We start from the raw sequence: 27,025 nt of genomic DNA, 5'->3' as shown, positions 1-27,025 counted from the left end.
GTTAGTACTAGTTATTATTTATTATTCTTACTAGAAGATATATTTATTCTAAAATAATTCAAAATATACAGATTAGATATAGAGTGGTAAAAATTTAAATGTGAATAGGTTAATTTATGTATTAAGTGATGATGATTCTGATAATTAATTAAAGTTTTAATAACACACAATATAATTTCTTTTGTATTGTAGTTATATAATGTAATAATGAATAAGTTTTAATTGCATTGATAGTTTTATTATTTAACATTATGAATAATTTAAATGTCAAGCAATGGTCCAAACAATGTAATTCCCGTTTCCAAATTAGTTTCCAATGGGATTTGACGCATCTTCTCTGGGGACATGTCGTGGAAGAGACACGAAGTTTCGATACAGAGAAAATTTATTCCTATATGGAATTCAGTAAAATCATTCAAAATTGATTATACGGTTTTATTATTATCCCTTCCTTGTTAGCAGTCTAATAAAATGTGATTTTTAAGCACATTTCGAAAAGTGTAATATTATTTGTTGCATCGGTTTGATGTGTAATATGAAAGGCATTTATGATGATGATGTTTGTGTTAAAATTATGATTTAATGATGATGTTTGTGTTAAAATTAATATTTTATTTATATTTTTTGACGTAACAAATTAAACTAAAAACTCCGAGTTCGAAATAAATCGTTCAAAAAATTAAATTTAGTTCAATGAAAAGAACAGAACTGCGAAAATTTTGAGAAAATCAAAACAGTTTACGAATTTTTCCGATGATTTTAACCACATTTCTCTTAAGAATTGCATATAAAATACCTTAATTAAACCATTTAAAAGAAATTTTAAAACGAAAATTTTTATTGCAACTTCGAATTTTCTTATAAATTTGAAAATAAATTACTGAAAATCATAAAAAAAAACAAAAACCATTTTATAAGATGTAAACTATCTTCTTTTAGTGCAATTATTAAATATGTAATTTCTATAATTAAAATGTTAAACGAATTTAAACTGTTTCGAACGAAAATTTAGCTATTAAATTGCAAGAACCCCATCTGTTTCACAATCAGATTTCTCTGGTGCAAAATTGAACTCGAAAGACTTCAATTATAAATCCATATTTGCAAAAAAAATGAGTTGCTGGTGTAGACAAAATCTATTTTAATTATATTTTAAGAAGTAAATACATCATAATAAAATCTGCAAAGTTTATATATTTGTTGGAATTGAGAGAAGAAGAGAAAGTAAAATACTAAAATAAGCCATTAGTGGGTGGCACAGTTACATCATATTACTTCTTGCATGATGCTCATCTATAGTATATAGGGCAGCATATTCTTCGCCCCTTACTACAACTACATAAAAACTACAAGTCTACAACAACTGCAGGGCGCTAATCTACATATACAGTATATATATACAGTAGGCTATATATATTCCTATACATCTCTAACATATTGATTAGCTATTCACAATACAGGACCATAGAATTTTTTCGGGTGTGTCTGTGGGGTAGTTTTTTTCATCCTAACTTACTTGGCGTGCGTGAGACAAGTTTGAGTGGACGTAAAACTCTGAAGGATCGGAGCATGCGCAAATCTAAATTTTCGCTCCCTTCAGCTGTAAGATTAATGATCCTGAAAAACAACAGGTTATTCGTATTGAGTTTTTTACGATTAGCAACGCTTCGGAGCGGAATTTTAAACAATTTTTCTGCACATTTTCTCGAAATTTAAATGAAAAAAAAACTAATAAAAACCATATATCACGTCAAAAATGTTAATCAGAATAATTTAAATATATTCGAGGGTGTTTTTCATATTATAAATTAACAAAATCAAACCATAATTCATAACCCCCAATATAAATTTTTACCATATAATGCTGCCGTTGTGAACTGATTAGAATTTTTTTTTTAAAGTACAAAAGAAATGAGATAAAACACATATACTCACCCTGTAACTACAACAATAAAGTCCATCAAATTCCAAATATTTCGTAGATAAGATCCTTTATGAAGTAAAAATCCTAATGCTAGAATTTTTAATAATGCTTCTACGCAAAAAATACCTAAAAAGTACGGTTCGGTCTTCTCCTAATTTATCAAAAAATATATATTAGTTTAGAAAATTTTTTATTTATCAAATAAAAACAAGCTTTTAAAAGTTTTATTAAGGCGTCAAACTTACAAGTTTTTGTGCTAGAGGCGTCCTATCCCCTCTGGGTAGGTGCTCTTCTAAAGCCAGCACAATACAATTGGCTATTATAGTGAGTAGGACAGCATATTCAAATGGAGTAATAGAATTAAGGAGTCATTTCGTTTATTTAAACATTAATAATATAATTAATTACTAGAAAATTCTATTATACAAGCAAATATAATTGACTGATTGTTATAATAATTTTTAATTTCATTTTAAGAATTGATGTCTAATGGTCCATTACGCCATTAGGCATCAATTCAGCCCAGCGCCTGTGAATTCCGATCGCTCGAGTCTGAAAGAAAATGCGAAGGAGTTGACATCAAGGAGAGCATCCGGTCGTAAAATGAAGTAAATCTAACTACTCACACACCCATCCATCTACACTAACAATATAGTAAACCTTCGATTTAACCGACTCTGGTTTAACAAACAAAAATTTGTCCTATAGAATAAATGTAAAACCTTATTATTCGCAAATAGAGCGTGCTAAAAGGTTGGAACAATGAATCAATGAGTATAAATTACTCAATGTACAGTACATAATAATATTACTTTATTCGTGCATCATAACATTTTAACACATATTGCACATTTTAAGTTAGTTATTAAAACACATATGTTTTTAAAACACGTTCAATTTAAGGAACGTTCGGAAATAGCGGACACACTTTTTCTCCAATTATTCTATTAAATCGAGTTTACTATACGCCCTGTTTTGAAGCAGGAAAAAGAAGAAAATATATAATAAAATAGAATATAAAAATTAAAAGTATAAATCGAAAGAGTTTAATTAAAATAATGTTATTTTATAAATTCACGCAATACGTTTGTTTACAGAAGTATAGAACAAGTTATTTTCCAAAAGCAAAATATTCCAATAAATCTTAGTACAGATGATCCTCGATACAACGAACAAATAAGAGGATGCGACGGTTCGATAATGCTGATTGTCTATTGTATCCAAAGATGTCACAGTCAATTACAAAACGAACTTTGTATGAGATATGATAGGAGACGCAAATACTTTATATATTGCATTAAATGCGAAGGAAATGAGCAATACGCCTTCAAATTAAAGATGTCAAATAACTGTCGACGCACTGTCTAGTGGACATTCCGGTCACTAACAATTATATTCTGATATTCTCAAATAATGTATCATCTCTTCGACAGACGTTTTGGAGCAAACATTGTTTCTGAAATGAGGGAGGTCAATAATGTTTAAATATATGAATATTTTTAAAAATAAGGTTTAAATAAAAATTACAGTAACAATAATAATAACATTTTGACACCAGAATCCGAAAAACAAAAAAGGTATATTTTACAATTTAAAAATCGACAATAATTTAGAAATATAACTCCGGAATAATTAAATTCCAACGAGCAATTATTTGTTGTGACATCATTACAATGCCGAGCTGCAATTTTTAATTATATTTTTAATTTATTTCATTTAAAATATATGCTCTCCACCTCAAATTAGTAGTGCTTTGCCTCTGTATATCGCACTTTTCCGTTAGCAACGGAGTCGTGCCGGTCATCTGTCTAGCTCCTTTCAAGGGATATTTTTGAATTGAAATAATGTGACTTCTGGTTTGTATCGTACAGTTAACCGGGGCCTCCTGCCACTAAGCATTCCATATCTGGTCTTTAATTTCATTTATCTAACACAGTTCTCGAAGCGGCCGGATGACCGAGCGGTCAAGGTGGTAGCCTACCGCTGTGGGGGACCCGGGATCGAATCCGAACGGGTCGAAAAATCCCCAAGAAGTTTTCGGGGGGTGGTCCGTGTATAAGAGAATTTAAAAAAAAAAAACTGTCTAAAATTTTAAATTAAGTTAATCAAATTTTTAGAAAAGAAGAAAAATAATTTTTCAAAACTTGAAAAGAAGGTAATTAACAACTTTAGTGATAATTATATTCTTTTAAAAGTTTTAAAGTCACATTTAAATCTTAAAAGTTTCATCGCTGTCTGAAAAATTAAAATGTTCATATTTTACTTGGAATAAAATATATAAAAGTTACTTGGAATTTTATTATAATAAAGATTCATGACCAAGTAAATTGATTTATGTCATACGTGATTAATACAGCGACTGAAAAAATTGTAATGAAGACTTAAAGCGACAGTGATGCATTACAAAATGGATTAAAGGAGTGTTTTATATAAAGAAATGCCTAAGAGCGAAAGATATAAATAAGTAAATAACATAAATTTAAATTAATTATTGTTATTTATAACAAAATCTGCTGGAAATTAATATAGAGAAAGGCATTCATTATTTTAGTTAGTTCTAAATAATTTAGTAATGGACAAGAATAATACATAAGAGAGAAAAGATTTATATATATAAATATATATGTATTGTTGACAGTAAGAAAATTTAGACGTAAATGATTTGGGTTCATTGCATTAATATGAATAATTGCATTTGTTATCATCTATTGAATTCGTTCTAGGATAGCGCGTTGATTTTTTTAACTTCGAAATGAATTGGCGACGTGAGTCATTAATTCATTATTTAAAAAAGTCAAAAACGGATCCACTCAAAAGAAGTCTCTATGACAACCCAAAATAATCCATGAGAAATGTAAGGATCCAGACTAGATACAATCCCATAAGGGTAAATTTTATATTAACTATCATACCAACTTGATTGCCTGTACAAGATACAATTTATAATATCTAAACTATAAAAATTGTAAAATTTTCAATAATTATATTTGTAAGAAATAAAAATCATATCTTGTAATTATTCAAATTAATATATTTTTATAGCATTTTTGCATATTTTCAATTTTTTGTAATCAGAGTATACGAAACATTAAGAAAGATCTGAAAAAGTTATAAAAAATAATTCTATTTACAATTTTCTATAAAAATATATGACTTTGCATCGTAAATATCGTTGGAAGTGGGCATAATATACTGATATTTTAAAAGAGCTGGCTTTGATCATTCGGAATATTTTTATTTATCGTCGATAGAAACTTAACAATTTGAAACCAAATTTATAAACAATTTCACACCGGAAAAACAGTTTTGATCAAATTTAATATTACACAGACTGATAAATTTTGTTTAAACGATAAAAACATAGTAAAAGTAAACCATTTTTTATGTGAATTTGCTTGAGTATGAAATGGAAAGTAATTTACATTTTATATTTTTTCTTATAATTTTCAAATATTTATTTTAAAATCTTTCAAATTTATTCTTTTCAATCTTTAAATTTATTTACTTCTAATGTATGATGATTAGTTGAATAAAAATCTCTCGATACCAACATATTTGCTGTATGGCAGGCTACAATCAATCCCTATACAGTGAGATCAGACCAAAAGCACCACAGGAAGAAACCAGGAGAGGCAACTGCACTTTCTGAGATTTGCTTTCTTCTTTGCTTTTCTCGGATAACAATTTTGTGAAGTAATGGTATTTTTGTAACAATAAATGTATTTTTTAATAGTCGTTATAATGTAGTAAACATAGTCCTCACGCAAATAGATATTGTAATTTCGAACGCACTGTAATTTCAATAATACAAAAATCTATTCTAGGTCGTTATGATAAGCTTAAATTAATAATAATTAAATTTACACTTCCTGTGGCCTTATACAACTGTAATATAGACTAGTGGTTTTCAATCTTTTTCGGGTAATGGCACACCAAAGAGCCAGTGAGGTTTAAACATACTCTTGTAGCTGTAAACTGAAAGTGATACTGAAATCTTTATTCTTTATATTAAAATAAAATACACAAATAATATTAAAAAGTAAAGAAACGATTAGCATTTTATAATTCTTTTTTGAAATTATATGGTATCGTTGAAAGTTTGCGATCCATCAATTAAGAACCATTTACATTCTATGATATACAATGAATTCGTTACTTAATAGAAGGTCATGTTTTGATCGATCGCCATACTTTCCCTCTGTTATATATATAATAGCCGAGAAAGTAAAATTAAAATTACTTTATTCACATAACATCAAATAAATGCTTAAATATTTTTGAACCATACTCTGAATACATCTGTTTTGTTTCAGAAAATATTTAAGTAATTATTGATTTTAATTAATAACTACATTTCAAAGAATTTTTAATTATTCAGTAAAATATAACTATAAAAGAAAACCTGTTTATAAATTCAATGAGTAATCATTATAAAAATAAAAAGCAAATAATGTAAATAATTTTCAACAAATAATAATAAATATTAAAATAGTCATCACCCTCTTTAAATTAAAAATAAAAATTCTAACAAAATTTTAATTGGTTTTATACATAAGAACAATTTCTAATATTTAATTATTTAGCAATACAAATTCAACATTTAAATATTAAAAAAAAAAGTAAAATTGATATTAAAATGGTTTAATAATAACTTCAATATTTTCAATTTTCATCGTACTGAAGTTTGACGTAATTGTTTTAAGTTAATTCAGATAGAGTAGAGATTAGTTTTTTTCTTCTTCATTAACTTAAAATGAAGCCCGGAAGATACCCTATTAAACATTTATTTAAAGTACCTCGCTTAAAATAATAATAATAAAGCAAAGGGACATCATTACTATTTACTATTTAATTTCCTGCGAATTAAAAATGATATTATTGAGTAATAATAATAATAATGAATATTAAATATGTATTTGAAATGACAGCTGTAAATGTCATTAAAATTTATATTAAACATTAAGATAACTTTTAATGTCATTGAAAGAATGCAACATTAGCAATTAAGCTTTGATATTAGGGATACTTTCGCTACGCTTTTTAATTAGTATAAAGTGTAATTATTTAGTCAGATTAAAAAATGTACATTGTTTTTAACTTTTACTTATTAAAATAAATTATTAAAACCAGCTTTTTTAAAATTAAATTACTTCGGATTAAGACTCATTTTGTTCACGTTTCCGAAGTATAAATTAGTGCGCGTCATAAAATTTTTTAATACTCTTCAGTCGATAAATAACGTAAATTTCATATTTCCTGCTTTATTTTACATTTTAAAGAAATATAATTAAGAGACAAACTTAAAATTTTGAAGTCTTCACAATTTATTCTTTTCACGCCACAAAAATACAAGATCACGTAGCAGAGTCCAATTTCTTTTACAAGTGCTTTTCCGCCTAAATATGTAAAATTTTTAAATTATCCCTTTTATTTTTTATACTGACATATTGTAAGTTATGTATTGTTAAAGTATACCAACGCCAGATGAACGTTTTAGCAATTTTATATATTTAGGTGCCAACAAAAGAAGTCGAATTTGATCTGATCTAGTGTTCCCATGGTTTGAAAAAGACTTATTGTGAAGACTGTAAAAGTTGTGTTTATCTTTCAATTAAATTTTTTAGTAAATTTTATGCAGTTGCCAGAGGGTTGTTTAAAAAATTTACATATTTAGGCACAATGGACAAACTCCACTGTATGATGATTTATTCTTGTAGCGTGAATTATGAAAACTCCAAAATTTAAAAGAATATTGAAAGTACTGTAGTTGTATGTTGGAGGTCGAGTTGGTTTTGGAGCTAGTATAGACTACACGCAAGGTTTTTTACGAACCGGAGAAGAGGTGTCCACGACTGACAACTCCAGGTTGTGGTCAATCAAAATTCTTCAATTATGAGAGGAACGAGTTGGTGGAGGTCATTAATAATACATTAGACGGAGACGGAATAGAAATGCAATTGGATTGACATCAGAAGAGCTGCGTTATCGTTACTCTGTCAAGAATAGTAGCAAAAACCAAGTTTAAGAATTCAGAAGAAAATTAAAATCGTTTTTCTCCATAAATCCTGTAATGTCGTGTTAGGTATATATTTCAATGAGCCGTTACGTATATTAAATAAGACTTAGATTAGGTTAGCGAAGGCCCCTTCAGCACAGGGCCCAATTAACTTAAAGCCAGACCTGTCGATCACATCTAGTGGACCTATGTCGAGAGACATATACTGATAATATCAGATTAAACATTTCCTGAGCAAATGAGGGACGAAGCGGTATCTGCAAACTCTGCAGATACCAGAATGGGTTGTCAATCCTCTCGACTGATTTTAGGAAGTTTGCAGGGACAAAATGATCAAGAAAGAAGAAAGAAAATTAATACGGTCAAGCTGGTGAAAGCCCAACGAGTTATGGAAGAAGCAGCGAAACATGATTAGAGGCAAATGGATAGTGTAGAGACAAGAACAGACTTGCAAATTGATAATTGCGAAGATAATTGCAAATTGAGCGGATGCTTCCGAGTGTTAGTATACTGGAAGTGGTTACGTAGAGAAACGAGACAAGGACTAGAATCAGGATAAAGAGAGTAGGGGCTTCGGAGTGAAGTCAAATGGTGTATCTGGTTATTTGTGGTTGTCAATAACTCGTCGGCGGTGGTCTGGATTGCCGTACTGATGTTTTCGTATCTGTTTGTCTTTGTGGTCTTTGTGTTGTGACTTTGTGGGGATGAGTGTGGAAACTGTTAGTTGCCTAAGGATCAGACAATAGCCTCCATAGGCCTATATATTGTGATGAAAAAAAAAAGTTTCAAATTTATGTTTGTCTTCAAATTACGCTTTCAATAAATTTTCGACTCGGTTTTTATCGTTATACAATTTAATATATTCCGTTAATTATATTTTATTAACGTTTTTATTCTTTAATTCATTTAACTTTATTTACTTCTGATTATCATTATCATTCAATTTTCCCTGAAAATCTCTTTTACAAGGATAGAGTGAATTTTAAATTCAAATTAAAACTGTGTTTTTATACTGGTAATTCTATTTGGCCAAAGTAAGTTCAATTCAAAGAAACATGAACTTATTTATCAATAAATAACATTCGTAGAATCAATAATTAATTAATCCACACGAATTGATTCATTGTTGAATCTATTAAAATTAATGTTGATTTAAATTAATTCTTAGACTCAGAATTACATTTAGAAAATCTTTTGAGACAAGATAAATTTGAAGTTTTAGCTTAAAATAAAAGTTGAAGTGCTTTGACTGAAAACAAGAAATTGTATTTCAGATAAAAATCAAATTTAAATATATTCAACTGAAAGACCAGAATAACGTACAAATTCGAAATGGGAATGCAGTTCTGAATATTAAAGTTTGATTTTATATTATATTAAATATTTAGAGTCTCTCAGAGGTTTAAAGAAGTCCAAGCCGCTTATTTTTCTCAGGTCCAGAGTACATTAAAAAATAACACAATTTTTCAACGTTGTTATATTTTTTAATTAATAAAATTTGACTAAAACAATAGATTTTAATACACAAAAAATTCAATAGAACGACTAATTTGTAGAAAGTGTCTCTGTGACCTCGTAAAAGTGAGGCCCGAGATAAAATTCCTGCACTTGATAACGTTTGTAAGTATAAAATACAGCATATAAAAAATATAAAAAAACAATTATTATTGCATTCTTAATTCTCAATTGACGACTCGTTAATAGAAAATAAACTATAATAAAGTTATGAAGTTATAGTAAACTATATAACAACTACAGTATATAATTGTGTTAAACTAAGAAAATTACTATAACTATGACAATATTGACTTATTTTACTTCCGGCAATCATGCGACATGAAAAGTAAAGATTAAAAAAATTTTTTTATTGATTTCTTTACTTACCTTAAATATAAAATTGCGACTTTTGACAAAAAACTTAACAATATAAGCTTGAAAACTTATTTTATTTTTAAAATTCAGGAAACTAAAAACATTGCAACACAAAAATGCTTTTCAAGGTTCTGCGAAGCTCAAAAATTTCTTAAATTGCTAATAAACAGATTTGGCAAGTCACAACTGGGCTACAATTTGAAAAAATTATAGACGTATAAATTCCCTCTGTCGTCCGTCCGTCTGTCTGCATTACTCTCGAAAACGGAGTTATATACATGTAATCCTAGAAGCAGGAGGGAGTCTTAGAAGCAGGAAGCCCGATTAACTGTATACGAACTTCCGATACTAACCGGGAGTCACGTTATTTCAATTCAAACATCCTCCCCCCCCGAAATTAGATAGATGAAGGCTTAACTCCGTTGGTAACAGGATTATGTACAGGGGCAAGACACTACTAATTTGAAGTAGCGAGGATATATTTTAAATTAAAAATATGATGAAAAATTGCAGTCCGGAATTGTGACGATGTCATAATAAATAATTGTTCGTTATCTTTTATAATTTTTACAGAAAGTACCATTATGCTTCATTTCTTTAAACCAATCTGAAAAAAGATTCTAGCAACCACTTTAAAATTCATATTCACTTAAGGGAAATAGATTCAAAAACTAATAACGAAAACTCGTGAAACTGATAATGAAATTATCAATAAAATATCTCTGGGAACGATTGCCATCATCACCACCCCTAAGTCCTCTCCTGTATTTAAAAGAAAAAGCAATTTTAATTCGAATTTATGTAATTTCATATTATATGAAATGAAATTATATAAATTCTAAATAAAAATATTAAATGAAATTATATAAATTATATAAAAACATTTTTTCATAATCTATAAAAAAATGTTATAGAAAAATATATAAAATTGTGTCACATGATATATTTATTTTGAATCATTTTCCAGTCAGTGATTTTTTCGATTTTGAAGAAAAAGTGTTTTGCTTCCCAGATTCTCTTGAGATTCTCTTCTAAAGAATATCGTATTTCGGATTATTGAGGGATTCAGATGTTATTATTACACTATTTATTGTTCAAAGAAGCAATGATTACTTTCGTGAGGTAGAACAATAATGTTTTCTCACAGATTCGAAAATAAAAGAATTGTAAAAACCTATCGAAATTGTTCAAAGGACATGAAGAATAATTGAATTTTGAATAAATACAATGAATAGTTTACTCAAACGAAAAATTGATTGATAAATGATAATCTATTATCATTTTTAAGACAATACATAAAACATGTAGGCGAGTTTAAAAAGCATAAAGTATAATTTTGTCATCAATCTTTCTCCTAGGTAAAATATAAAGTTCTTAACTTCTATTCATTCAAAATTCGATTATTCTCCATTTTCAGCTTTTCTATGGATACTTTATGAATATCTTATGCTTTTTTTGTTTTTTTGAAGTAGTTTAACGTTTTAATAATTTATATTTTATGAAAAGTCAAACTTTTTAATATAGCACATCATATAGTACCGTTTGACATAAATCATTCACTACAGCAGAAAATTAGTCAAAATCTATTTTTCTAATTTAAATACTGTATATTACATATTAACATAAAAAACAGATTTGATGCAAGATAAGAAAGTAAATTTTAAACAATACGAGCAATAATAACAATACGACAATGTCATAATAATAAATATATTATGAAATTGTCATAATGCTGAACTGCATTTTTCATCACAATGTATTTAATCTGTCTCGCCCCTGTACATCATACTTTTCCTGTTAACAACGAAGTAGTGTCGGTTATCTATCTAACACCGTTCAAGAGAACATTTTTGAATTAAAATAACGTGACTTCCGGCCTAAAGTAGACGTTCTTGTATAGTTAATTGAGACCTCTTGTCCTTAAGTTTTCCATATGTGATCTTGACTTTCATCTGTCTAACACCATTCTCGAGATTAAGGAAGGACAGACAAGTGGAAATTTATAGGTCTACAAACAATTTTTTTTTTCAAATTGCAGCCCAAAAAAGTATAAAGAATACGTTCATTGATTTCTGTACAGGAAAGACTGATAACTGTAATTTTATTATTATTAAAAATAAGAAAAAGTCTGAATATTTAACTTGAAAATGATAGACTAAAAATCGATAAAACATTGGCAAGATCATTGAAGCTACAATTTTTATATACAGTGAAATCGTCAAGCTGAATCTCTGTTTATTAGACTCTTCTAATTGAAACTGCCAAATATATGTAGTATATATTCCCATATATCTGAAATATCTCTAATTTGAACACATTCTTGTGGAACCATTACTGTCCAACTACAGAGGTTTTACTGTATTTAGATGTTACTGAAATCTAGATTAAATATGTTTATATAAAAGAATTTGACAGTATGCAGGATATGTTAAATCGAACTAATAATTAGACATTATATGTGTGCTCGAGAACAGAATTACAAAATGGACAAATATGAGAAACAGTATGGAAAATATTTTCATTTAAACCAAGTAGGATATCAAGTGCAAAAAATATTAAGTCTTCCTACTAACAGTCACTTGTCACTAGCTTCTACACTTAGCTATTCGTGGCAGCATTCAATTATTGGTGTTTGCTATACTCAGGTTTTCTTTAATAAAACTATACCAAAATTATTTAAAAGCTTTCTTAGAATACTCAAAATGATCTTATATGTAGGATATAAAATTATCACAAAAACAGGAATGAAGTGACATTTTATTATATTTTGGTGATGTAAACAATACTTCTAATTAAAATTAGCTCTCAATAACTTCAAAATAACCAGATTCTCATCACAATATTAACTTTTATAACTTGTTTCTATGATTAAAATTAAATATTTTTACAGTAAAATATTTATCAGCAATCCTCATATCAAAATACCTTCATTTTGAGGCAGTAAGCATTAAAACAGAAAAAATTTAGAATTTTATTCATTAAGAAAAATTCATTAACGATACATTAAAAAAGATTTTGTGTTTTTTAGTGAGCCATTAAGTTTTTTTCCCCCAAAGTTTGACAATGAAAATTCATTCACATAACGTTGGTTCAAGAGAAATAATAAAAACTGTAAAAGTTCTGAGTCTCTCTCTCTCTCTCTCTTTTTTTTTTTTTTTTTATTTTTTTGCTTAGATCTTGCATTTACTAAAACTATTTGCCACGAATCTGTTAAATGATAGCTAAAATTTCGAGTGATCATTAAATATTAGCTCTATTGTATATTGTGGATTAGTGATGCTCTGAATTCGTATGAAATTTGGTGTTATGACTCATCTACATTTTTATTTTATTTATATTTAGCTACATTTGCAACTTTGTTATTACTCCAAATAACTTTTTTTCCTGTGTTTCTTTGCATATCTTCGATAATATATTCAAGGAAACAACAAAATATATTTAAAATTTTTTTAACTTGTTTAATATTCATTACCTTTTCTCGTGGGATATCTAATTGTTTAATCAGTTTTAAAAACTCATATATTATCTATGTTAATTTTTACGTTAATTTTGTTAATTTAAATTTATGTTAAGAAATTTTTATTCATCCTTAGCATTAAAGAGTTTTTATCTTAAACAAAGTTAAACAAATTCATTTCTCTATTTAAAGCTTTAAACAAAGTTTAAATTTTCAGTGATTCCTATAAAAGTTCTAAAAATCATCGTCAATTAATTAAGCAAAAAGCATATTGACTGAACCCATTTATCCAATGAAGAAATTACTACATTCGATTCATTTATGCAAAGATTTGACTTCCGCGAACATGAAATACACATGAATAGAAACAAAAAAAAAAAAAAAAAATCACACTAAATTATAGGTAATGTTTCAAAACAATTTTTACAAAAATTCTCATGAATTAGTTACTTAGTTACATATAATTTATTTATATTTTAAAAAATAGAAAATGTATTTTTTAGTTCGTATGACCAAACAGCGACAGAAGATGCTCAAAAACTTATCTCTACATTATATTATATTGCATTTTATCGGGTATACTCGAAACGGCAAAAAGTCTCAGGTTTCTGGACTAGAACATGCGATTGTGAATTAGGAAGTGAACACTAGAACTAGAGATGGGTACAATCACATTTGCTCTGACGTAATAATTGAGTAAATAGTCATACTCTCTTTACCCTCCATCCTCAATACGAACCAAAATCCGTAAGATTTTCGCGTATCTGTATCCCATTACGTGAAAAAAAAGAGAAAAGAAAAATTGAAATATAAATCGCGTACATTTAAATTCAAGTTCAAGAAATAATAATTCATAATCTTATATGCTTGTATGACACTATCATCCGGATATTTTGATTATATCTCATTAAGGAATAGAAAAAAATAACTTTTTTATGAAATTCTTTCGTGAAAATGAATTTAGACATTTTTATGCAGAATGAAATAGAAAATATTTAAATTGATGTATGAATATAACAAAAGTCATTCAATATAAGAAGAAAAACATTCTCATAAGAACATTTCCTAAATACTCCTATGAGTTTATCTTGATTGTAAATATATCCCAAGATAGAAATTTGTATAAAAAATGCAAAGAGTAACTTGCTTGAAAATTTTAACATGCAGATAAAGTTGAAAAAAAAAAACAATAATTTAGTCTGTCGTCTGTGTACGGTTTAAGTTAATGTTTTATTTTATAATTCAACATTTTATCTGACATCTTTTTGCGCCTTCATTTATTCTCTTATACAGTCGAAAAATTTTATATAATGATTTTATTTCGAAAAAAATATATAACGAAATTTTAAAAGCACTTTGAATTTTGTTGCAAAATTGCATCAATAAAAAATAACTTCCATTTACTAAAGTTGTTTTCTGTTTCGAATTTTTTCATGAAATATCGATCGACATTCTTGTCAAAATGATTTTATAAAAACTTTATAGCAAAATTAATAATAAAATATTCATAAACGAATTAATTTAACATACTTTTTAAAAATATTTATTCATAATCTAAATAAAAGTATCCATCAATTTCTAATAAATTCTATATTTTAACAGGAAAACAAAAAAATTTAATAATTTTAAATATTTAAAATTAAGAAAAAAATTAATTTTATTACAAATTTCGGTTGATAATTTTTATTCTACAGCAATTTTATGAATTAATGTTTAAGGTTACGCTATGCGACGATAACAATAAAATTTCGATTTATTAATTTATTATATTAATGGCTTCTTTGCGTGAAATTTTGATGATATATTCGTAGTAAAAAAAAACTGATTTTTGAAAAAATTTCATAAATAAATTTGTTAATTTATTAAAAATCTATAACTAATACGCAATTTGCAAAAAAGCCAGGAGACTTGATTGTTTTAAATATGTTGACCCTCGATTTTGTTGATCCCAATATAAAGGATCGAATCCTGTCGTATGGCCATCTGTCTAGCTGGAATTATTGCACTCTTTGGCGACTGTTAGTGCGCGGAATGTCCACTAGGTATTGTTAATGTCTCTAGTTGTAAGTATAGTGTTTGTTCCTCTCGTATTTACTAGTGTAGACTGTCGTCTCATATTATATTCTATATAAAATTCGTTCTGTTTATAACTACTACATCTTCGAATATAACTTCCCCTGTTAATTCGTTATGTCGAGGATCAAAAGTATTTTTAAAATTATGGCAAAATAAATATTTCATGAAATAAAAAAAGACGAATTATGCAAACATGATTATACAAGTTCCTTATTTATGCATGCCTCCATTCTCTACATTTATGAAAAAGATCTACATGTGACTTAAAAGTCCTTGTTTTATTTCGTTGCAGATTTATATGAAGCAATTCTTGTAAGGTATTTGAGTAATAAAGTATTTAAATAAGACAGAAATTTAGTATTTACGATGTATCTTTGAAACATTGTTTTATTTCAAAACTACAAATATTACGTTAAAGTGTATAAAAAATATTTAAATACAAGAAAAATTAAATTATATTAAAGTAAAAAAACGTTATTTTATGTATTTATATATTAAAGAGAGAACAAGAAAACAAATTTTTCGAATTTAAATCAATATTCTGCTTATGACATCGAAATTACTATTTAAAAATAAGAAAAATAAACATTATTTAGTGTAGAAATTTTAATAACTTTGCACGTTCTCAAGAATTCAATTAAAAGAAAGTTAGCATTTCGTAAAAATGGCTTAGAAAATTTTCAATTTTTTTATACTCGGTGAATGATTTATTTTATAGAAGCTGAATTTTATCAATGATTTATTTTATCAATTTACTTCAGACGAAAACTTTTCTAAAAAAATCTATTAAGGATATTTCTAGAAAATGCGAATTTAAAAAAAACGCTTATGTCTTTCACTTTTCTGTCTGTGTTCTGGATATCTAAATGGTATATTATTGCTAAATCTATGCCACGATGCTTAAAATTTTTGATGCTAAGTTAAACTATAAAGAGATTTCTTTTATTTTGTTTATATTGTTCCAAAATGGTATCTATTTCAGTTCTTTATATTGATTTAAATTCTTATATTGCAGGGATGGGCAAGCAAGACTTCAGTGGGAGGCAAAATGTAGGTTTTGCAAAATGCATGGGACCCGCAGTACTGTCGTGGCGGATAGTATTGTAAGGCGCGCGATTTTATAATATAATATAAATATAATATAAAACAAATATTGAACTTTTTTAATAAACATATTTTCATAAAATTATAAAAATAAAATTGTAAAAATAATAATAAAAAACAGAAATTAACACTTTCAGCAAGAGCCGCATGTAACTCAAAAAGAGCCGCATGCGGCTCTCGGAGCCGCATTTGCCTATGCCTGTTATATTGCAATTAAGTGCTCTTATTTAATTTAAAATTTCAATTAAATTCAAATGTTGTTAGATACAGGTATACCTCGAGTTACGTCGTTCCCGATTATACGTCGTTTGTCAAAAAAGTATATGGAAAAATAAAAATCAAGTTTAAATCAGTTTATTCGACTTTAAATCCGTCCGCCACAACATTGAAGTCGAAATATCGCTATAAAAGCGTTAAAAGCACATAAAATCATATTAAAATATGTATATTTACAGTAAATGTTAATATAATCATCATAAATCCTAGAGAACGAAACACGAAAACATCTGTGTTCCCGTGTTGTCGTCTTATTTAGCGGTCTTTAAGTGCTCATTATTGGCGTTTCCTCCATTATTGGCGTTTAGTTACGACGTAAGTCGAAACTACGACTTACGTCGTAACTACACAAGTAAATTCGACTTACGTCGTTTTTCGACTTACGTCGCCTCTCCTGGAACCAATTACCGACGTAAGACGAGGTATACCTGTACATCGTAAAAGATCTCTTCTCTATTAGGAGTTCAGCAAATATATTTGATCCAGGCCTCTTTTATCCAGTGACCAAGAGGATGAATGAAACCATTGAACTTTGGTAGCGGGTCGCGGGTTCGTGCCTCACCAGCGAGCTTGCTTCGTGTAGTTTCCGGGTTTTCTTTACGTAACTAACACCTAAATAGGGACCGGTTTTCTATAGAAAATCCTCCCGGGGGGCATTTCTTTTGGAAAATCGCCCGTGTATTGGTTTGTCACATCCCAAACTAAATCTCGCATTTACTGAACCTGTAAAATTATTCATTTTCTTGAATTTTTTTTTTTTTTTTTTGTGTATTAACAATATTGTTTTTACGTCTAGACGAGCGAGGCACTCGCCCGAGGAGGCAAATTTCGATGGTAGGAATCAGTTATAATATTAATTTTAATATTATAGGAATCTTTCAAATGGTTCGAGTTCATCAGTTTGTTTAGGGCACGTAAATACGTAAAATAGGCACCGTGTATTAAGAAATATGTTTTATTATTTAAGAATATAATACAGTTTTACAACGCCGTTTTTTAATATAATGGGGGCCTCAAAAAAAATAAGCGTGTGATATCTGAGAGGTCAAGATTGGGCACAAATTAAAAAATTAGAAAGGCGTTGACTAGAATACGAAATGTTTCGATTTACCTCAAAGAAACAAAATGGCTGTCATTTCGATTTTTCATATCGACATAAATCCGGATGTATTGATCGATTGATCTGTTTCGTCTCAGTTTGTCAAACTAAATTTATGATTACCTCACAGCATACATTGTTTCCTCTCTTAAAACGAAATGAAATAATGATTTTCAAAAATACGTTTCGAGAATTAGTCAAACATAAATTAAAACGGTAGTGGTATATGGACTAGTGGTTACCCTTTTGCATAAGCTTTCATAAAACCGGATTACACTATATTTGATGTTGTATATAAATCCTAGATAACAGTGATTCCAAGTACTGAAACAAAATCTTAGTATCGACAAAACTATATTTGTGTGTGTTTGAAGTTCTAAAAGTACGAGGCACTAGACAAAGCCTAGGTTTCCAATCACTATCGAAATAAAACTGTTATTGAATCATAATATATACTTTATCTTAAAATATTTGTATATCCATTTCCCTTTAAAATTTGTTTAGTCATCCACACATATAAGTTACATTTATGTTTAAGTCCGGATTTATATAGGCTACAGAGTCGAAGCGACTCGGATAAAAACAAGTTTATATTATTATTTTCCTGTTAGAACTGAAACTATTGTTCTCTCATCTACTTCAACATTCTTTCCCACACTTAATGCAGCCGCAGACTGTAGTCTATTGCACATTACTCGATTTAGGCTAATAGACGAGAGTGTATGTAGAAATTTTCACGCCAATATAAAACATGGTCGCCAATTATTTGCTTTTTTAAAACATAAACGGATAAATTCTTTCAAAAATTAGTATTATTTGTGAAATACGTCATTCTTAACCAGATTAATGAGTTTATGTAATATTTATAGTTATATTTCTGACAAAAACGATTAAATTTTGAAACGTGATTTTGAGGCTAACGGGGTCACTATTTTTGGGGTGAATAGGATCGTTTTATTTTTGTTATCTGATTACTATATTGTTATAACTATTTAATTTCTTTGTTACCAGATGGTTCTTACATATATTCAAAATTGGAATAATCGATCAAGGTGTCAAAAGAAAATGAAAGAAGCTACAAAGAAGTGCAGTTTGGAGAAATTCAGGTGTTCGCTATACAATTTTATACAGTTACTTAAGCATACTAAAACAACATGGCGAACGGCCTATTATGGACGAGTGACCAAGAAAAAATTTGATGAAAAATTAATATATTTATTTAATCGTAGATTCCGTACGACGTTTAAGATTATACGGAAGTATATATTTGAATTTGCTGTTTGCCATAAATTGAAACAATTTTAATACGAATGCTAAGATGACAGGACAAGACTGGTTTAATAGATTTCTGTTAAGAAATAAAAATATTGCTATTAGGGAATCAGAAAGTATATCATGAGCAAGAAATTAACGGTATGTAGGAAGAGGAAGCAGGTACAGAGGATGGAGAAAGATCGTATATTTGTGATTTGTGTGTTAAATGAACTCTTTAGTATGCTAATACTCACATTACAATGTTTTACAATGTTTAAAGTTTATCTCGAAGGTTTACTACAAATAATTTGATTTACTTTAATTTTTAAAGGTTATTTGATGATCCGATTTATCCCGGATTTGGAGAGAAAATGGAGTATTTGCCGATATTTGGATTTTTTGTTTGCGATTTGAAAACTTTTACTGTGCATATATTGTCTACTTGAGTCTTGTTTATTAATAGGACTTATTAAACTGAAGTTTCTAATTAGCAAAGATTAGGAGATCTTAGTCAAAAACCAAAACAAAATATCTTAATTTTTCCCTGTACACTCTTTTTGTGTGCTTCGGACCTGCCGAAGAGGGGCTTTAAGGTCCGAAACACACAAAAGAGCGTATAGGTGAAAGTAAAAATATTTTGTTTTGGTTTTTGACTAAGATCTCCTCTTTGCTAATCCGAAACTTCACCAGTATAATAAGTCCTATTAATAAACAAGGTGCAAGTAGATAATATATACACAGAAAAGAAAAACAGCAAGGACAAAGAGGCAAAAAGAATGAAAACTTTTACGTTTATTTTCCATTCATATGTTGGAAACCTAAGCCAAACGATTTCTGAAATTATAACAAAACTTAATAAAAAATTAATTTTATTGCTTTTTGGTATTTGAATAAAAGTTGATCAGATTCGTCTCGATCTATCCTAAAACTAAACAAACTACAGTTTAGGACCTCATGCTGCAAGGGGTTTCACTCCATCTTCAAAAACAAAACTTGGTGTATATTGTTTATTATTATTTTTCAGAAAAGGAAGGTCTTATTATATATTTTAGCTTAGGTTTACACCAAGTCTCCAAGATTAAATCCGAAATTGCCTTTGTTATTTCTCCACATAATAATTTTCCTGATTTTACAGCTATTGCTAACCAACAACATTTGGCAAAAATTTGTCGGAAGACGTAGTTCTAGTGGAGCACTTATAGTAATAATGAAACCAGTACTGCACTATAACTGAACTTTTATCTAAATTTATTTCATAACGGAAAAATGATTTTAAATCGGACTATTTTATTTGCTGTTTAATTATGTCAGAAATTATACATATACGAATGCATCTTGATTCTTTTTGGATAATTATGTCTGCTTTAGCAGATTTCTTCTAGAGTTTTTCGAGTTTAAATCAAATTTTTAGATCGAAATGTTTTTTTTTAATTTATGTGATTTTTAATTACATAAATATCCAATTCATGTATTCAAAAACATGCACAAATATTCAAGTTATAATTGTTTCGAATTGATAATGCTTCAATAAAAAAAGAAAAGTTATAAAAAGTTGCAAGAAAGAGTGCAAAAAAAGAAAAAAAAGAATAAGAAATCATTATATATTTTGATTTATTAATTATTCAACAATTCTTCCCAATATATACTTAACTATTAATGTTATCGACTAATATGAGCGACTAATAATAACTCTTCCTTATATTCTCAAGAAACTTCAGATCACTCCATTAAGTAATGATTTCTATATTACTAACTATTGCTTAAATTGATTTCTTTTCTTTAAATACCTCTTTGTGAGGTAAAGAAGAGTTTTGATTCTTAACATAACTTATGAATAATCAACTAAAAATTTTATTTGAACATTAGAAATTATAAATATATGTATAAATTAAATTTAATAAGTAAATAAGAAAAGAAACTTTTCCTATTTTCTTATTACAAGAATATAAGAAAGAAATTGGATTGACAATGCCACCTAATTTCTTCGATAAAACGAATGTTACGAAAAATTGATGTCGGCGTTAAGTGAAACTTGTAAATAATAAATGCTTGAGGACTGCTAAATGGCGAGATGTTAAGGCACCAGTCTGGCATCCTGAGGGACTCAGATTCGAGTCTGGGTCGGGGACCTCAAGAACTTTTTCGCTCCTATTGTGAGCCTAACTGAACCGTAAGTGGTGATCAATCTTAAACTTTCCTTTTAATAATAATAATAATAATAAAGGTCAAGATAGTTCAAAACTAAACTAAAAGTGTTTGATGAGTGAATCTCGTTAAAGACGCTAGTATTCCACTTTAAAAGACCAAGATTCGAGTCTAATTGACTCAGAAATTTTTAAGAGTAGAGTAGCCGGATATGATAAGACCCGCAAGCTAATGCGGGGTGACAAGTCGTTCCTCATCACCTTGTATTTCCATTGGCTTGATTGAATCTTCAAAAGAAAAAAATTCTCTTAATGCTGGTAGAATTAAGAATAACCACAAGTATGGAGCCATAAATAAATAATATGATTCTGTATGATAAAGGTTATAATCAATACGCCCACACCAGTGATTCTCAAACTTTTTTAGAATTTTTTGTGTGACGGTCAATTTTTTAGATTGCTCGCGGACCCTTTAAAATTAACTACAATTAATATATAGGCTACTGTTACCAAAACATTTTTTGACAGAATTATTAATTCAGAAAATGGCAAATCTTAGTCATCAAGTAATGGGATGCAGCGCCGGATCCAATAGGTGCGAGGCCCGATTGAATTTTTTTGCGGGGCCCCTCAAACTTTAAATAACAAAATAATTTAACTGTTAATTTACATATTGAAATATGTTGTTTTATTTTTAATAATAATATACCTAGATATTTATTTTTGTAACATGTACTATTTTTAAATATATACATTTTGACGTGATGCGGAGCCCCTTCAAGCGCGGGGCCCGATTGGCACCAATCGCTCCAATCGCCTAAAATCCGGCCCTGATGGGATGCTTTGTCTGAAGTGACCACTTCACAGTCCCCTGAAACCGGTTCTCACCGGTCCCCTGAAACCGGCGGATCTCAGTTTGAGAACCACTGGTTTACACAAAATTATCATAATTAATATAGGATTTGGGAAAAAGTTGCAAGTTAAATCTTGTAATATACAAATTGTAAGACTATTTATCTACAACATTTAATTACTTAAATAATCCAAGTAATGTTTGCAAAACGATCATCGAGAATATGCGCAGTGTTGTGACGAAGCCTATCGAATAAGAAGAAAGAAAAAAAATCAAGCTTCTTCGAAACAAGGCACAAATGTTGTAAAAAATGTTCTTGTAATTTACTAATGTTATTTTGAGATGGAGAGAAAAGAAATAAAACGATTTTTCTGAATGATATTTTACTAATATTTCTAAAAGCAAATGCTCGAAATGACCTCCATTTGCAAAAAACATGCATTAGTATGACACAGAAAAGACTCTCAAGTAAATCTAAGATCTGGTAGAAAATATTTTAGACTTATTTCTTACACGTTCAAGTGTGCGCTTCATTGTATGAACGATCCCTCTCGGGATATGACATTTATTTTGCAGTTATACCTAAAATGTCTTTTGTATCTTTCGACTTCATCTTTCAAAATAATTTATGTGTACTTATTCTACGCGTGTTTATTCTATTGTACCTTAGTAGAAACCTGTATTTTACATGAACTTCTAGAAGATACTGAATTACAAATGCATTTCTTTATTTTTGCCATCTTATTTCAAAAAATTATTTAAGATTTTTCATTTATTTTCTTAAATAAAATAATTTTCTGTGTATATTTTCATAACTTCTGTATTGTTGGAAAGTGTTAAATGCTAAAAAGAATGTCTTTTCTCAAGAAAACTTACGAAATATAGTACTTGGTAGGTGTAAAATTACTATTCCTTTCAAATAATTGTGTAATTCATGAGTACTGTACAGTACATATGAAGGAAGATATCGAAATTTCATATCTGGTATAGGTCAATCTTCAAAAATTTGTAATGCTTAATTCACACTTAGTGATTGGCATGTGTGATATTATACATACATGTTATTGAAATTGCATAATAACTTGACGATTGTTATAAGAAGCCATTAATGCAGTTTCATTTTATTAACATAATAAGTTTTTAAATAGGTGAAATTTTATTTTTTTATTAATCGGCCAAAATTATCTATCAGACGAAATTATTTTAATCCACATTATGAACGTTATTATATATAAATTACTCATACAGTATATGAGAAATAAAAAGCGGATTTGAGTGATCTATCTGGCAATAGTGGATCTAAAGTATTCAAAGAAGATAAATCAAAAAATGAACAATATTTGAATAAGTTATTATTGTTTGTTTTGTATCTAGTAGAATTCATTATTATTTAAATCGATCGAAATAAAGGATATTACACGAAATAAGAATTGTCTTCTGTATAAACCGCTGTAACAAATTTAGTGAAAATTGGATAGAATAGCCAATCACCAAAATGATAAAGAATATTTGAATAATTAATACATTCCTTTTATTAACGCGTGCACAATCGCGGATTGTCCGATAAGCCATATTTACCATCGTAAATGTTTTCAAAATAACGTTTTGAAGTTCGAACAAATGAATTCTTTTTGCTGGTTAACGGGGAGTGTGCTTAAAGCGCCTGTAGTCCCCTCGGATTCTCCGATGCTAAATGGTAGATAACTTAGGCTCATTAACATAAAAAATTCATCTATTTAACATTATGTTTAAAAGCTCAAACTGCACTGATGATTTTTAAAATTCTTCAAATTATTTAAAAAATGTAAAGTAGGCCTATATGGGTTTCTTCTGAGACCTGCGTTGAAACCTGGGTTGTCGCCGACGACAGTTCGGTGTATTTTCATTTTTCGTTAATTAGAAAATAAAATAATTAAAATATTTTAATATAATTTTAAAAACTTCGTTATATATTATTGTAGTATTGATAAACTACAATATAAAATAAATTTTTTGTTATATAAAACGGATAAACGGATCTCAGAAAAAAATTATACAAGCAATAAAGTTCGAAAAAAGATTAAAGGAATGAAAAAGATGAGGAAAGTAAACATTATGCATCTCGTATGAAACGTATGTTATTAGTATTGATATGCAATGTAAATACATATGTAGATAGCTAGTTTACATTGTAAATATGTATTTATATTTAAAATGCAAAATTTATATATATATATACTTTATATTTACATTTTTAAATAAAAATTCAATTCAGGTCTGTTTTACATTTTTCATCATTAGATATAAATATATTTTGTATAAAGTTTGTTATTTGTAAATCTTTAATAATATTAAGTGGCATGAAGATGTAACTCCTATAAATTTCCGTTATGGTGTCGAAGATTTAAATATTTAATTATTAGTAGGCCTATCTATGAACGAAAGTTATCTTTAGTATAAAATTTAAAAAAAATTAAATTTGATTCAAATTTTATTTCGAAAATACTGTTGACATTCGATATAATGGACTATGGACTAGTGGAGAGAAGAGATGGTTTGATAATGTCTATTATTGGTTTGAATGGTTCGATGATAAAAAAGCAACGCAACATCTGGACAATCTACCAAGAGGGATGCTTCACTTTCTATGGAAAACTGTTCCTATTTAGGTGTTAGACAAATGAAGAAAACCCGAAAAACTCCAATTGGCCAGCCCGTTGGTGAAGTGCGAACCCGCGATCAACTACCAGTGTTTAATGGTTTCATCCACTTGGCCACTGATAGGCTAATGCCGATTATTCGTTGTATCCAAAGTTGCATTGTTCAACTATAAAATGTAGCTTTAGAAAAGACACAAAAACGTATATTAAAAAACATATTCAAATATTCTTTACTTTTGCATGGACTATTTGGAAATTATTTTTTTCTTGCCAATATGTTTAATCAAACAGATCCCCAAAGGCTCGGGTTCGACACTATATTGTTTGCATTTAGGTAGATCCGTCACTGGAGGGAAATAAGCAATACATTTTCAAGCCGGGACGTCAATAATAACTGTTGATGCGCTGCCTAGCGGACATTTAGTGCACTAACAATCGCATTTTGATATTTTCAAATACCGCGTTTTCACTTCAACAGATACCTTGAATGATCCGTTATTTCTGAAATCCGTTATATTGGGGTCAGCAAAACATATATTTGACAATATTTAAAAAATAATAATAATATTGAAAATATAAAGATGTATTAGTTCGATCAAAAGTATCAATTTTATTTATAAACTAGTAATTAACCAAAATTAAAATTATACAAATTACGAATTTTATTCATTTGGGTAAGTATTGTAAGAGTTACGATAAATAGCGAGTTTATTTATTTTTATTTATATTTTAAAAAATCGCCAATGCGTGATTAATATAAATTTGAATTGATTTGTAGTAATCAGTTTTGATCAAAACAACGGAGTAGTCAGTAAAATTTATGATTAGCTGTTACAGCTAACAAGAATATATAAATGATCCCTTTCGCAAGTTTCGAAATTAAAGCACGCAAAAGTAATTAAAATGCAAAAGATGAATTACATCACATTATATACCGTATTTGCATAAACTTCAGCAATATCTTAGATTAAATATAACAGAGTGACCAAAAAGTCGGTTTATTGCGTTTTGTTTCTTATGTTCCAAATAAACCTGGGTTTATAAATCGTAAACTGAGTTTAGGGAGTGTTTTTTCTTTACAAAACTGAGGAAATGCGATTACAACATTCATAAGACAGCAATTTAGTCTACGTAGTTGACTGACTTCGTGCCGCTTTTTTCTTTGTTATTTCTGTTTATTTTTTCCGCCGATATAATCCTTCAGCAATATACGATATAATAAATATTGTTTACATAAAAAAAAATAATACCGAAATCTTAATTAAACATAAAGGTACATTTTGTAAATGATTTGGTTAATTTCTAGTCTATAAATGTAGGTTTGAATGGCTATATTTGTGTCTGTGATGACTAATTGAATCTATCATAATGCAAGACAAGAATGAATGAAGAAAGGAAAAATTGGGAGAAGTCTATATCAGGAAAATTATATATGAAAAGATCAAAAGAAAAGAAAAAGGAAGAGAAAATTGCTTGAAGAAAGAAAGTATTCATTACTTTACTTACGTTAACGAGTATTTGAACGGAAATAATTAATAATGTGACTTTGCTTAAGTAAAATCTCAAAAAATTAATATTTTGTTTCAATGTACATAATAATAGTAAAGAATAAAAGAATTTTAATTAATTAAAATATAATTTCAAATATTGGCAGTTTTATATAATCTAGTTTAGTGGTCTAGTTTTATATTATTAAATGCTAAGTTAGTTATTTATTCTCTATATATGAGATTTGCAACTGAGGGTATGCGTACCCCTATCGGTGATAAGGGGTACGTGAAAAAAAGTTAATAATGAAGATGTACTATAAGAATATTCGGATTTTGCGTTGAAGCCTTTGGCGACGTTACGGTATTCGATGCCTAGTTTTAAATAAAAATATAATTATATTTATCTGTGTCCTTCCTCCAACGCTTTTTTTCACATTTGAGTTAGAGAATGCATAATAAGCGATTGACCTCGCGAATGTCTCTGTTCCTGTAGCTGTGACAGACATATAAAATGACTACAAATTTTTATTTGTGTTTGTCTCTTTTGTAATACTTTTTAAACGTATATTTGAAATTGTACTATTTTCATTTAAAAACGTTATATTATTTCAGTCACTATATAAGTTAAAACTAATTTACTGAATCTCCAATTTGTGTTATAGGGTATAAAATTAAATATGTAATATAATCATGTTTACAAATCTATCAATAATTATTTAATGTTTAAGACAATATACAGACATTAATATTTGTATATTGAGATATTTTTTTTAAAATTTCAGTTGTGTACAATACATTTTCTTTCGTAGATAATTTAAAGA

At 28.3% G+C, this 27,025-nt stretch overlaps 1 protein-coding gene across 16 annotated transcripts in view; it reads right to left on the bottom strand.

Moving 5' to 3' along the window:
- The window catches only part of LOC136978245 (voltage-dependent calcium channel type A subunit alpha-1-like), a 637,477-nt gene that overhangs the window by 494,194 nt on the left and 116,258 nt on the right, over positions 1-27,025 (bottom strand). For all 16 annotated transcript variants that reach the window (XM_067273927.1, XM_067273930.1, XM_067273917.1 and 13 more), the window contains 2 exons: positions 2,170-2,276; positions 1,936-2,075 (listed from right to left, as the gene is read on the bottom strand). In XM_067273927.1, coding sequence (XP_067130028.1) covers positions 1,936-2,075; positions 2,170-2,276 — 247 coding nt within the window. The remainder of the gene's footprint in view (positions 1-1,935; positions 2,076-2,169; positions 2,277-27,025) is intronic.

This window comes from Centruroides vittatus, unplaced genomic scaffold, assembly GCF_030686945.1.
Source record: "Centruroides vittatus isolate TY-2023 unplaced genomic scaffold, ASM3068694v2 contig_5, whole genome shotgun sequence".
NCBI lineage: Eukaryota > Metazoa > Arthropoda > Arachnida > Scorpiones > Buthidae > Centruroides > Centruroides vittatus.
This window is presented reverse-complemented; position numbering and strand designations above follow the sequence as displayed.